This window comes from Myzus persicae, unplaced genomic scaffold (genome assembly GCF_001856785.1).
Source record: "Myzus persicae strain clone G006 unplaced genomic scaffold, MPER_G0061.0, whole genome shotgun sequence".
NCBI classification, from domain to species: domain Eukaryota; kingdom Metazoa; phylum Arthropoda; class Insecta; order Hemiptera; family Aphididae; genus Myzus; species Myzus persicae.
In genome coordinates this window covers 930,642-944,358 of record NW_019101991.1, presented here as the reverse complement: position 1 = coordinate 944,358, position 13,717 = coordinate 930,642, and the positions used below count along the sequence as shown (strand labels likewise).

The window sequence follows — 13,717 nt, the reverse complement described above, 5'->3', positions numbered from 1 at the left end:
TCAAAATGTGTTAATTTCTCACAATAATGTCTTATATTTCCATTATAAATATAATACTTAATTGTAAAATAGATGATAACAATATTAAGTTTAACTTGCTGGATACTCTATTTTATTCCAATAACATAGGCTTAAAACTTAGATCGTTTTCAGTCTTTCGTAAATTATAAAAAATATTATGTTCCAGGGTCCCATTCGAACAAAAGTGGGAATGAAACCTTTGTACAGTGCCACAACTCCTTCATACTTGACAGTCTAAAACATAAAATAAATAGACAAATTAGAACTAAACTATCAAATTTTGTTTCTATATACTAAATATAGGGAACATACTTTTATTAGGCAGTCAATACTTCCTTTATAGATATGTTGTTGAATAACTTCAGTATTTCTATTGTGCTTCTGGTTCATTAGTCTAGTCTGAAAATGTATTTTAATTTATTGAATCAAATTTAAAAATTCAAATATGTCATTAAAATTGTATTTTTAATCATATTATTGTATGTAGGTACAATGATTATAAACCAATAAAAATATTCAACATAAATAAAGTTACATAACTAAAGAACTACTAGCTTGAATTTTTATTGAGATACATCAAGATTCTCAAAAAAAAAAATATCTGCTTAATAATAAAAAAGGAGTTTCTAATTTGACTGAAGTTTGATTTATCGCAGGATACAAACAATTTTAATGATTTGAAAAATGATCTTGAAAGGTATTTAAAAATTCCAAGAATCTGAATTTTAATGTATGAATAATTTAAGGGTACAAATAGGATGTGCGTGCTTAAGAAATCGCCCTATATTTTAAAATAATAAATTTAATGTTCACAAGAGCAGTTTTAAGATATTTTAAACTCATAATAAAAAGTAGAATTCCTTAATTTAAAATAAAGTATTATTGAAGATATTTAGGTGGTTTAAAATTATTTAATCGCCATGTTTTATAATCTTAAGTTCATAAGTATGTATTCATTTCTAAAATGAAGTTACTTCTTACATTTTTCTCAGACTCCAACTGTTAGTTTTTGTGGCTCTTTTGCTAGGTGTTTTAGTCATAAATATGTTGTGATAATTAATATTAATATCTGATCACGGTGATTAGCGAATAGCCTTTGACCATGTATGCGAGCATCTATACCTTGACTGCATGCATACTTCTAAATTTATTTGTATGTATAATATGTTTGACTTAAATATCACTACAATTTATAAATCTTATCCATTTTTCTGAAACTGTATAAATATATTCCACATCCTTACTTGGATTGATCAGAGAATTAATTATATCTTTAAGTGTTATTAATAAGTTAGTGATCTGATAAATATTTAAAACTTGTTTAAAAAACAAACAATCAATTTACGAGAAACCATAAATATTTAAAACTTGTTTAAAAAACAAACAATCAATTTACGAGAAACCGTTTTAGCCACAAATTCTGAAATGTATAGTGTTGTATTTAAGCATTTTCAATAAAATATACTTTGTAAAACATATTCATCTAGTCATGGTCATAAACCTAATTCTTCATCGATGAAATTAAGATCTCAGCTCCAATTTATTAATATTTTTTTTTAAGAATAATAATACTACGATGACAAATCATCAGGGACGGATTAGAACATTGTGAAATTGGGAAACTTCAGACCACTAACTAATTTACCGGTGTGTGCGCTACCAAACTCAACAAATGTAGCCTTTTAAAAACTAACAAAAATTACATATAGACAATTTTTATCTTATTGGTATTTCGTTATTTTTCTCATACTAAAAATGGCACAATGCAAAAGAAGTCGAAATAATGCTTCGAATTTCAACTTCAGTATCTTGTTTGATGGTAAAGTAAATCATTGGTGAGATCAAAAATAAAATTCCCTGTAGTGAATGTTTACACAAAACTGGTTTTTGACGTAATCGATGTTGATTTTTGGTGTAACTCTAATACAACTGACAGAAGATACATAAAATTTGCAATGAATGTTTATATTAGCATTTTCTATACCTATATCATTACATTTTAAAATTATTTTGTTTCAAGTTGAGCTATTTATGGGCATAAGACATTTTCGATTATTGTTAGTTTTTTAAAAATTCAATATCGATAAAAATAACCTAGCATAATAAGCAATATATTGGACAGGACAAGTTTAAGCATGCATCAAATCGAATCTTCGCACATTGCCTACCAAGGAGGCTGAGTTGCACTTATGACTGCTCATCGGAGTGTACACAATCAAAATAAAATATAAAATAAAAATAAAACATATTATTCATATAATCATATACATAGTAATATAGAATACACCTAGCGGGATCTGTAATCCACCTTAGGTGGCACCTGATAATATACTGCACGGATTATCACCATCGAGTCTCTTATATAGAGATGGCATTTTTAACGGGCAACAAAGTGCATGGGATCAGCTAGTATTATTATATAATTAAAGAAGATCAAGTGAATTTTGGCTAAAAATTACATCTAATAACTAGGTATCTTTTAATATCTGTCTATAAAAATTAAAAACGTTAAACCTTAATAGTATGTATATTATACTATAATCATTTTTCTAGGAAGAATAATTACACCATAAAATGTCAATAAATATTTATCGCTTCTTTAAATAACTAAAACCTATCTTCAGTATGGTATATTTTCCCCCCAATAAATACATGACTGCTAAAAAGTTATTTAACCTACTGGTACGAAATTCCAATCTGTCTGCAACTACTGCAAGTCATATTACCACAATACTACTTCATCGCTTTTTTCAATAATTGTGTTTTATTATTTACTTATTTATAATTATCATAATGGGTAAAACCCCTATTTTACAATGAATCATCCATAATTTATCTTCTTATCTGGTTTAACTTATAATATTAAGAACATGAAATAACTAGGAATAACAAAGTATAGTGTAGGTAAAACAAAGTGGACATATAAATGTAAGGGTTAATTAAAAACAGAAATTTCAGTACAATCAAATATGAAATTAATGCTAAAAATATATTCTGTTTAAAAACATAAAGTGCCATTAGGAAAATTCAACATAAATAGATATATGGTTAGCTAATGAGAGAACTCAAGGAAAAAGAGTTGAAACTTGAGTTATTACTTATTATAACAAAGTGAAACATACAATAAATTATTTTTCTTTAAGCAGTGATTACTAACGTCAAACCCAATCATAAATTTGTCAGGGGAGTCAATATTGCCTTTTTAATAAATCATAATATAGAAACTTGTAAAAATGGTATGAGACATTTGTTAGCCACTTTGAATAATAATTAAAATAAAAAGTTAAACGTATAGTAAAATTAAAACTCATAAACATTGAAAAATCAAAACTAGGAAAATCAAAGCTCAATCAAAATTAGTTGATGTCTGATAATGGTACACTATCAATTATCATACCTTTTATAGTGCATGATTATGATGTACCATAAAGTAAAAATATACTATGCGCTATATTAAATTACAATAATGTTTATACTGTGCAACGGTATCAGAACACCACCAGTGCCCTCTAACATGGATCTTATATTTTTTCATGGGGCCAGTCTGAGTATAAGGTCTATGTATACAACCAAATCACACAATATAATACAATTTTAATATTAAAATATATTTCATAAATCAATATCAATTAAATTAAATTTGTTAAAACTTTAATTTAGTTATTACCTGCAGATTGTAATCGATAAGTAGTATTCACATACTGAAGATTATCTATATAGTTATACGTTCATAAGGGAAGCTAAAATTCTTAGATGACACATTACAATCTCAGGTACAGCAGTTCATATTATATTATATGTTATAGTGTTAATATGGATATAGTTCTTAAGGCGTTCGAGATACGCAATCCATTTCTACTGTACATTAGTGTGTTGTATCATTATATTTATTATTATTATTCACAATATTAAAATTGTTTACTAAATTAACTTAAATGTATCTAGATTACTTATTTAAACTATTCCAATCAAAAAAATTGATAAATAATTACCCTGATTACATCAATAGGATTAGAGGCAACAGCACTTCCAAAACTAGCTATTAAACTCGAGCTGAAAAATTTTAAAACAATTTTAAATTTCTTAGAGAACAATTCTAATACACATTATTTATAAGATAAATGAACTATAAGACTAATAAATAATAAAAAAATATTTTTTATAATTGTTAATTTTTAATTTCACTTGATTTTAAAATGACAATTTTTTTTCCCCTGTCGATTATATTTTGGTGCAACAGAGGTTCCCAACCTTTTTTTCTTCCATATGCTTAAGCTTAATATTTTGCTAGATGTTCCCCTCAATCAGGACCTCATTATAAAGTTTAACTCGGGTATAAGAATGTGCTATAACAATATTATTATTACTAATAGTCTAAATATACACTTAAGTCGGACAGAATCAATATATACATCACCTCAACCTACTATATTATATTATTATACACATATAGTATTCTATAATCTACATTATAAATTCCATCTCTATAAGTTAATGGTAAAGTTTTCAATTTTAATAACATATATTACATATTTCCGGAGCAAATTCTTTTAAATAAAACAAATTTAACATTTTTCGGCCATTACCCAATATTTTTGTGTACCCCTAGTTAGGAACCGCTAGAAGTACATAGTGACTAATTAATGTAAACCTAAATTTATTTTTGTACAATGGACATTAAAAAATGTTATATATAAAATAAACTTACATTAAGTGATTAAAAATATGATTTCCGAAAATGTCCATCAACTTGTGTTTACAATAATCATAAACTGGCAACTCAACGGCTGCAATGATTGCAGCTCGCTGCGATGTTGGTCCGACTCCCTGATAAAATAAATAGATTTCCATTAATTATATATATTAATTATATTTTTATACACTTAAAAATATTTTAAATAGACATCAATTTTTTAACTGCTATGGAAGCTAATCAAAAATAAATTATAATGTTGGCATTAAATATTTGTATTTTACTCTTCTATTTTCAAAACATGAATAAAATTCTAAAAATAAAATATCTCAAATAGGGCAATATATTTTGTATACATGTGCACTTTAAATAAGGCAATCAAACAATTAAGTAAAGCATTCATTTTGTAATAAACAAACACTTGCCAATTTGGGGTCAGCATGTACACTTTCTTGATTTTTAATTATTGGATAATAAATTATTAAGAATATTTATAGATTTTATTACATGAGGATTGAACTAAACAATACTGTGGCTAGTACTCAAAATGGAAAATTTTCTAAAGTGCAGCGGATTTTTTTTAGTATATACAATTTTAGTGATACGTTTCAAAAATGTTTACCTTATTATAAAACTTTAGTTGTATTATTCTTACGGAATTCACCTGATACTTTTTAGTTCTCTTAAAATATTTAATTAATTTTTGCCTTTGGTACTTACTGACTACTGTTATCTACACATTAGTATGTGTTTTTATGGTTTACAACATTAAAAATCTGTAGTGAATGAACTCAGTGGTGTGTCATATATGTGAGCATGTGTACAAATATCAAAGGCTCTTGGCTTGGGGCAGCCCATTATTACCCAATGTTCGAGAAAACAAATTTAATTAATACAATTATATACCAAAAACTGTAAAGATTGTTCAAATTATTTATATGGTTGTATATATATCATACATATTGTTTAGTGAAGTCTAGTTTAGTTTAGTTGTACTACAAAAAATCATCTATATTATTTCTGATATCAACGAATATTGCACCATATTATTCAATAATCCACACACCAAACAATAAGTTATTACTTCCGCTACTGACATCAATCACTCAAATGCCCTAATTTGTAAGAAATTACATTTGAATGAAACAAAAATTCACCATTAGCCAAAGTCTCTAATGCAACAAATGCAACTCACAAACATCAAACATCATGGCAAGCTTGTCTAATCCATTGGCATCTAATCAATACATTTTTGCTAATAAAACAACCAAAAAAAAAACTACAGGACGTAGAAAATAATCCCTTCTTTAAATAAATTTTCATAATTTTACGTAGTATTACACACGGGCCAACTGATAATATTAATTTGTTAAAACCTTGCAGTCAAGGATAAAATGGGTCTTCCAACATGAGTGGTGTATATTTAGCCATCCAGTCTTGAAATTTAAACAATAATTAGAAACATACATCCATTGTACCTCAAATAGTTTGAAGTTAGTTCTAAACGATACAATGAATTCATTAACAAAAGTAAAAGCTTTCTTCAAGGTTATTCTATTATCCTCAAAACAACCAGTCTCGAATTACAGGTATACTAACACACAGCAAAAAAATTAGTCTATTAGACTCACACTCCGATTAATGGGGACATTTCGAACCAAAGAAGAGAAAATACAATCAACTCAAAAAATAATTAGGTACCTAGCTTATTACAATATTTTACTACTTTATTTTTATTTAAACAACATTTTTTCAATTAAATACTTATACATTATTTTTATTATTATACACTTAATTACATAATGGCTGAAATATCAATATCAATTTTTTTAAGTAAATTAGTATTTATTTTTAATTTTTTTAATGCCTTTCACCTTATTGACTCATTTGGTGAGTGGACTCAAATGTTCTAGTCCCAGTATATTAAGCGACTTCCGTAGCATTAAAAATCACAAAAAGATAAGATATACATTGAAAATTTTAAGAAAATAGAAACCAAAGAGTAAAACAATTTTATGACGAAATCTTCTAAGATTATTGCTTCAGCAGAAGAATATTTTAAAGTTTTACCAGTTTAAATAACATTTTCAAAATATTTAAGTTTAAAGGATTTTGAGGATTCTGAAAAATCTAGCTTCAAATTACCATTATTTTTACAGTTAAAAAGTTAATTTATTTAAATGAGCTATCAACCAACTTCCTAACTCTTGTAGTTCAGAGTAAAATTTAAAAAAAAAATAGTTTTAAGGGCTGAACATGCAAACCTTTTTCTGCATTCAAATCATTATCCTACTTGGGCACGATATCTTGATTAAAAATCAAGAAAGCAAAAATATAAAAGTAAACCATTTATATAATCAAACTTATAAAGTAATTTATATTAGTAGTATATGTTGTTGTTTGATTAAATAAAAAAGAATAGGGTGTAGCACCTCTCGAGCACATGTGTACTTAATATTTGGCACTTACCTACATAAGTGAAAAATTAAATACAAACCTTCCACAAACCTCTGAGTCCTTCGTGTACATAAATATAACGAAAACATTTAAAAACGTTATTATCTAAAAAAATTCCGGTTTTATCTCGACCCAAAGCCTGAAGTCTGACTTTAAGCACATCTGTTGGATTAGCAATAGATGCAGATATTATTCCAGCACATATTGCACATCCAAAATTAACAGCTACATCTTCGGTCACTTGAAGATATTCATTAGTTGCTTGTTTTAATGTATAATATGTTCCAAACTTAAGTGAACCATATGTACATTGGCGTATTAATGCAGGGCTAATTCTGTAACATAATAAGTTCTTTTAGATTTATAAACTATAAGAATAACAATAAATAAATACCCAGAATAAAGAGACAAGAAACCTTCTTGCTTATAAATCTGACAAAAAGCATCTACCATTCCACGGTATTTAATTTTATTGAATTGTCCATCCAATTGCCCCTGAACTTGTAGTCTAGTCTTGGTTGTATCAATAGGAAAAGTACCTTACAAAATAATTCAAACAGTCAGATATAAGCAGTTATGTACATTAACATACTAAATTCTTTCAATAAAACAAGTATAATAATATATATTAAATATATATTTTTGTATCGTGAATATTTATATATAGATATTCATGACTATTAGTCTAGGCTTATTACATATACATAATGGCTTACTAAATTCAGCAATACAGGATGATAGACCACCATACACAAATAGTGGCCACTCCCTTTTTTCCATCACACTAAAAATGATAATCAAAATATTTTTCTTCTACAATAACCACTGTTTAAACCTAAAACAAAAATTAAACATTTGCTTATAAATCTTAAATAACAACTTATATAATTAGTTAAGCCTTAAGCCCTCATGGATAATACAAATAACTAATAGCTTAACAAAAACAAATTAACATTTTGGATATTGAATAAAATATAAGATAATAAACAAAGAACAACATAATTTCACGAAAATTAAATAAGTTACCTTTTATAATATTCTTATAATTCCTTTTTTTTTTCGTTCAAAAAACCGGGAACAGGTGGGAACTGTTTAACACAATACTGCCATCCTGTATTCTTATAATCCTACCTCAAGTAAAAAGAAAATTAATTTTCAGACTATCAAATCTTCATAACAATGCTATAAATGGAATTAAAAAGTATTTAACTTATTTTGGATTCAAATTAAATAAATGAAAGTAATGAAAATCAGAAAAATATTAACTTGTTATACCCAAGTGGTTTGATAATTTAAATTGTAAGCGAACTATGAGTATGTAAAACATTAAAATTTAAAAAGGCTCAAAACTTGTTTAAAAATTAAAATATTTAAAAATGTAATGAAAAACACAAGTCATGTTTTTACCTTTAAGTTATTTTAAGTCAATTCATCTAACATTAAAACTAACAATACAATACTGGAATTGATGAACTTAAAATTTGAGACGTTTTCCGTTTATAACACAGAAACAGGGGCAGTTGGGTAAAAAATGTTTGATTTGCTGACTGCAATTTATAAATTTAATATTTAGCAAAGTAACCAATGACAATCATGATTGAAATTCATTCAGTTATCAGTTAATAGCTATTTTTGTCGAAAATTCTGCTGATAGGATGGAATAGGTTAAGTAGGACTTAGGCATTAGTGCAACTAGGTTGTCTAAAATAGAAGGGGGGCCGAAGCCTTTCGAATAAATTTAATCAAAATATGAGGCATGGGAGGGTTTGAATTGCTCCTACCCCACGACCACCACAAAATAATTACTTCAAATAAAAATGTATATAAATTTGGAAATGTGTTAGACATTAGAGGATACAATTTTTGGCATTTCTAGAGGTCTTAATGTTTGACTATCAGTACTCAGTAAATTGGTTTTTTAAGAATTTTTGCAACCATAATTCTTGCTTTCAAACTTTCCACATCAATATTTAATACATTCTTTATAAAAATAAAAAATAGTTCTATTCATCAATGTTTTATTTAAAATAATTAACCTCCTTTATAATGGTTTACAGATATAAGACTTTTTGAATAGTTGGACATCAAGAAGCTACCAATACTATTTACCACAAACTTTTTTCACAAATCTCTTTTGAAAACACAATTTCTGATCGACCATATTTATTTATTCAGAAACCAGGAACTCGAGAGTTAAAAAACTGGTTGGTGAACTGTCCCAATGTCCACATTATATTCATTACATAAAACCTTTTTTTTTTCAAAAACTGGAAATGGGTGGAAACTGTTTAGCACAATACTGCCACTCAGTCCCGTATAGTTTATTCGCCAAATACACATAAATTATAATTAATTATACGTATGAGGGGACCTCAACCACCCTGAAAAAGCTGGATGTCGGCCCACAAAATTAATTATTACATAAAACCTAAAATTATTATTTTTACTTGAATAAACTATAAATTATAATAGGCACTTTTGAATAATTTTTAATATGTACATGTTGCATAAAATGTATTTCATGATTAAAATAATAAACTACGATTAAATCTAAAACAGCAATTGAATAATCCAACATCTTTTAGATTTAAAGCAAAAATAATGGGGGGGGGCTAAGCTTCCCTAATTGTGTCAATAGACTTAGATGTCTAAGTGTCCTGTACCACTAAATATAATACTTGGAAACCAAGAGGCTCTGCACCAGACACAACACATGCAGGTGTATCCTCTTAATTATTTTGGTTACAAATCTACTCCTATTGCACAAAATTATCCATCTCAGTGTTGTGTACCCTAAGTACATGGTGGTTTTTTAAGCATGCTCATCTAAATTCAGAGTTTTGGAATTTTTAAAGACCATTTTTCAAATCATTGAAATTTTTTGTGCCACTTAAGGCTGATCCTGTGATAATACAAATTTCAGTTTTTCAAATAGGAACCTCCCTTTTCGTTTTTAATTATTAATCAGATATTTTTTTTAGAATTTTGATGTATCTAAATCAAAATTCAAGATAGAAGTTTTTGAGTTATGTTACTTTGTGTTTTAAGGATAATATGTCTATGGTAATGGGTTAAATTCCTTAGGGACTTAGACAAATTGATAAAGTTAGCAATTACTATAGATTTATCAATATAAATAATTAATAAAAATGATCGAAATATAATAAATATTACATCCTTAGTGTAAACATTTTAATAACTCAGAAACTACTAATTTGAATTTTGATTTAGATACATAAACATTTTCAAAAAAATCATCCGCTAAATAATTTTCAGTAAAAAGGGGGTCATTTGAAAAATAGAAGTTTGTGTCACCACTGGATATTCCTTAAGTAGTACAAAAAATATCAAGAATTTCAAAATATGGTCTTTAGGTCTACTTAAAAATTCTAAAAATCAGAATTTGAATAATGCACATTAAATGGAAAAATGGCAAAAAATTAACCAGTATTCTGATGATAAATACATGTTTATTCCTCAGGATTTTTTGAAAATAAAACTAATAAGCCGTTTCAAAGTTTTCAAATAAGACTAAAGAAAGGTTTTTTGAACAGGTTAAATAATATTATTATTTTTGAAATAATTTCCTAGTTAAATTCTACTTTTTATAAATAATTAATTGTAAGAAATAATGTTGATTCGAGCAGTAACTATTTATTATTTCCTTTAATCATAAATTATGATTATCAGCAAATTTGACACTAATAATATTGAATTTTATGTTGAGTTCAAATAGACATAAGTATCTTGTGATTTAAGTTCTTCTTTTTTTTACACTAATTTACTTTTTAAGTTCTTGCAAATGAGCAAAATATAAATATATTTAAACTTTACAAATCACAACATGTATAACTTTTAAATGTTACCTAGAAATTAGTTATTACTACTTAGAAGTACCTACCTACTAATAATGATTTTAGTTGCACGTATTTTACCTAGTTATAATGTTGATTGTAAGCTATAATATTGCCAGCATGTATGATGTAAGAACAGAAAGACCTGACAAATAGAAACAAAAAATTGATAATAGTTAAACGTATGCCAAAAATTATGAAAATTATATCGATAATAAATAATTTTAGAAATAAACTTAGTCAGGAATTTCAGAAAAATAATATTTTGGAAAAAGTTAGGAATTACGTTTCAAATTAATTTACTCCAAAAAATTATTGATATTTTAAAAAATTAACTCTTTTACCATCATCATTTTTCTAAAAGTTACATTTACAAATCGCCAATTTTGAATTATTCAAAAAAAATTTAGTAAAATTATATAATAATTATACTATATGTATAATTATAAATACTAAAAAAATTTTAATATCGATTTGAACCAAAAAATTTTAATATCAGGTATTTTTGTTACAGCTTATATAGGTAAAAACCTGTTAATTACTTCGTTTTTAAGTTTTGACTAATTTTCATTTATTTATTTTTGTATTTCCTGATTATTTGAAAAAGTACTAACTAGATTCAATATGCTCTTAAAAACCTCCGTCAAAGTTGATTATCAGAAAATTTTTTTCTAATAGAACAATTTCCAAATACCTCGCTCGCCTAAACATCTGAAATTATTGAGAAAATTATTTGACTGGACAAAATAAAACAAAAATTGTAATTTACAACTCCTCTCCCCCCATTGAAAAAACCTTCAGCTCACAAATCATTAATGATAAAAAAAGTTTATGTTAATAAATGTGAAGTATGTAAGGTGTATTTATAATGTACATTACTCATCAATTATCCAAAGGTGCAATAACACATTTTTTTTTAATTCTTATTTTCAATATCGCTACGCATAATTGGCCGCCATCATCATTATTATGTTAATAAGATTTCTTTTTCTGTACCTCAGCTACCTTAACCAACACTCACAATGGCCTGTGGAGCCGTAATGCAGTTTGAATACCATAGGATGAGTATCATAGCAAAGACTATAACAATGAAATTAAAAATATCTATAATACAATCAAGATTTTCAAAAAGAAAAATTTGATACGTATCGATACGTACCACCTCGTATCGAAGTCCGAGTCCGATACGGGTCGGTACGTTTCGCTTGTATACTGCAAGTGTAACTTCTTGAACGCTCAAAATTGCCTCGATACGTATCGATACACTCCAAATTCTTCCTTGAAAATCTTGAATGTTTAAAGCCATAATATAACTAAAATAAAAAATCCACCTACCTAACCTTACACAATATGTCGATGAATTAATTTGTTAAATCATGTTATGATACTTAACGTTATCTGTATAGCAAGACCAAATGGTCAACAATTTAACATAAAAGCTTGATTAAGATATGATCAAACAAAAAACTAGGTCAGAAGTTGAATAATTGCTTTAAATTATAATTAATAGGTAGGTAGGTAAAGTGTTACCAGTAAGTTTCTCTAAGGTTTCTGACAGTATATTGTGTTCACAAACAATCGATTAATTGAAGCAATATACTTCACAAAAAAGTGGTTGGAACAAAAAACTGGGTAGCAATAACATAGACATTAGACGATAGTTACCTTCAACCGTTAAACTCGATCTACGGAATACTAGAATATAGCATAGTATAATAATAGTAATATAGCCGGTGGTTTGGTTGTTGATCTAACACAACAATATTTCGGTTGTTTCATAAAAATTAAAATGGTTATGTTCAGCACGGCCGGTACTCGGGTACTCTAGATAACGAACAAACTCAACTGATAACAAGATAAATACGCACCAGTACGAGCGACATGTATGATTGTTAATCGCTATTCAGCCTTCAGTAGAAATTCTTCCATTATCATTTATCTGTCGACATAATAATGTTTGTTGCTTTATTGCTCGTCAATAGCCACTGAATGTATAGTCTCACGTCTACAATTCTACGTGCTAAAATGTCGATAAAGAAATAATGACAGGAACGAACAACAGAGTTTTCCAAATCCAATTATTCCCCGATTACAGTAAATAAATTTTATAATCGGTGATTACTGATTATTACCACGAGACATGAGTCAAGTCGAGTCAAGGCCGTCATTGTAACGACAGGCTACGTAGGGACGACCGCCGTCAACCATTTTATTTCAAGAAAATAATTAAATACAAAGCAAAAGCATATCGCATAGTACTGCAAACAGATGGGTACCTACCTACCTACCTACCTACTTTAGATTCAGGGCCTGCCATAGTGTGCAGGACGACCTGTTATTTATCAAAGGTCTGAGACTCTGGCCCAATATACAAATCATATTTAATTTTTATTTTACTACGTCGCACATGCATAATATGGAATAAAAATTTAGTACAATATGGATAACATTTTTTAATTGAAAAATAATAACAATAAACGAGGAAATAAAATTATTTATTTTTTTAATAACTGTAAAGTAGTTATACACATTTTTTAAAAATAATAATGAATCCAAAATCGTATACGTTTTTTTTTAAAAAAATCTTAATTTATAATATCTACACTTTAATTTTTATATTAGATTTAAGTGAATTTTGTTATTATTATTAAGAATCAAGATAATACAAAAATACAAAATTGAATACTGCGAA

At 27.1% G+C, this 13,717-nt stretch overlaps 2 protein-coding genes across 6 annotated transcripts; both read right to left on the bottom strand.

Moving 5' to 3' along the window:
* Positions 1 to 10: 10 nt before the first annotated feature.
* LOC111030909 (mitochondrial uncoupling protein Bmcp) lies at positions 11 to 13,066 on the bottom strand. Of its 5 annotated transcripts, none has more exons than XM_022310635.1 (9): positions 12,691 to 12,884; positions 8,198 to 8,302; positions 7,888 to 8,006; positions 7,566 to 7,710; positions 7,212 to 7,506; positions 4,730 to 4,848; positions 4,014 to 4,074; positions 334 to 420; positions 11 to 255 (listed from the first exon to the last, which is right to left on the bottom strand). In XM_022310635.1, exons 3-9 carry the CDS (start codon positions 7,949 to 7,951, stop codon positions 139 to 141), a joined length of 888 nt encoding a protein of 295 aa, XP_022166327.1. In that variant the 5' UTR covers positions 7,952 to 8,006; positions 8,198 to 8,302; positions 12,691 to 12,884; the 3' UTR covers positions 11 to 138. The 5 variants fall into 5 exon arrangements, with proteins under 5 accessions (XP_022166327.1, XP_022166326.1, XP_022166329.1 ...); XM_022310634.1 differs by having other exon boundaries at positions 8,198 to 8,298; XM_022310637.1 differs by lacking the exons at positions 8,198 to 8,302; positions 12,691 to 12,884 and adding an exon at positions 12,894 to 13,066.
* On the bottom strand, positions 11,035 to 12,549 carry LOC111030910. Its single transcript, XM_022310639.1, has 2 exons — positions 12,047 to 12,549; positions 11,035 to 11,170 (listed from the first exon to the last, which is right to left on the bottom strand). The coding sequence occupies exons 1-2, from the start codon at positions 12,329 to 12,331 to the stop codon at positions 11,111 to 11,113; spliced, it is 345 nt and encodes a 114-aa protein (XP_022166331.1). The 5' UTR covers positions 12,332 to 12,549; the 3' UTR covers positions 11,035 to 11,110.
* Positions 13,067 to 13,717: the final 651 nt, after the last annotated feature.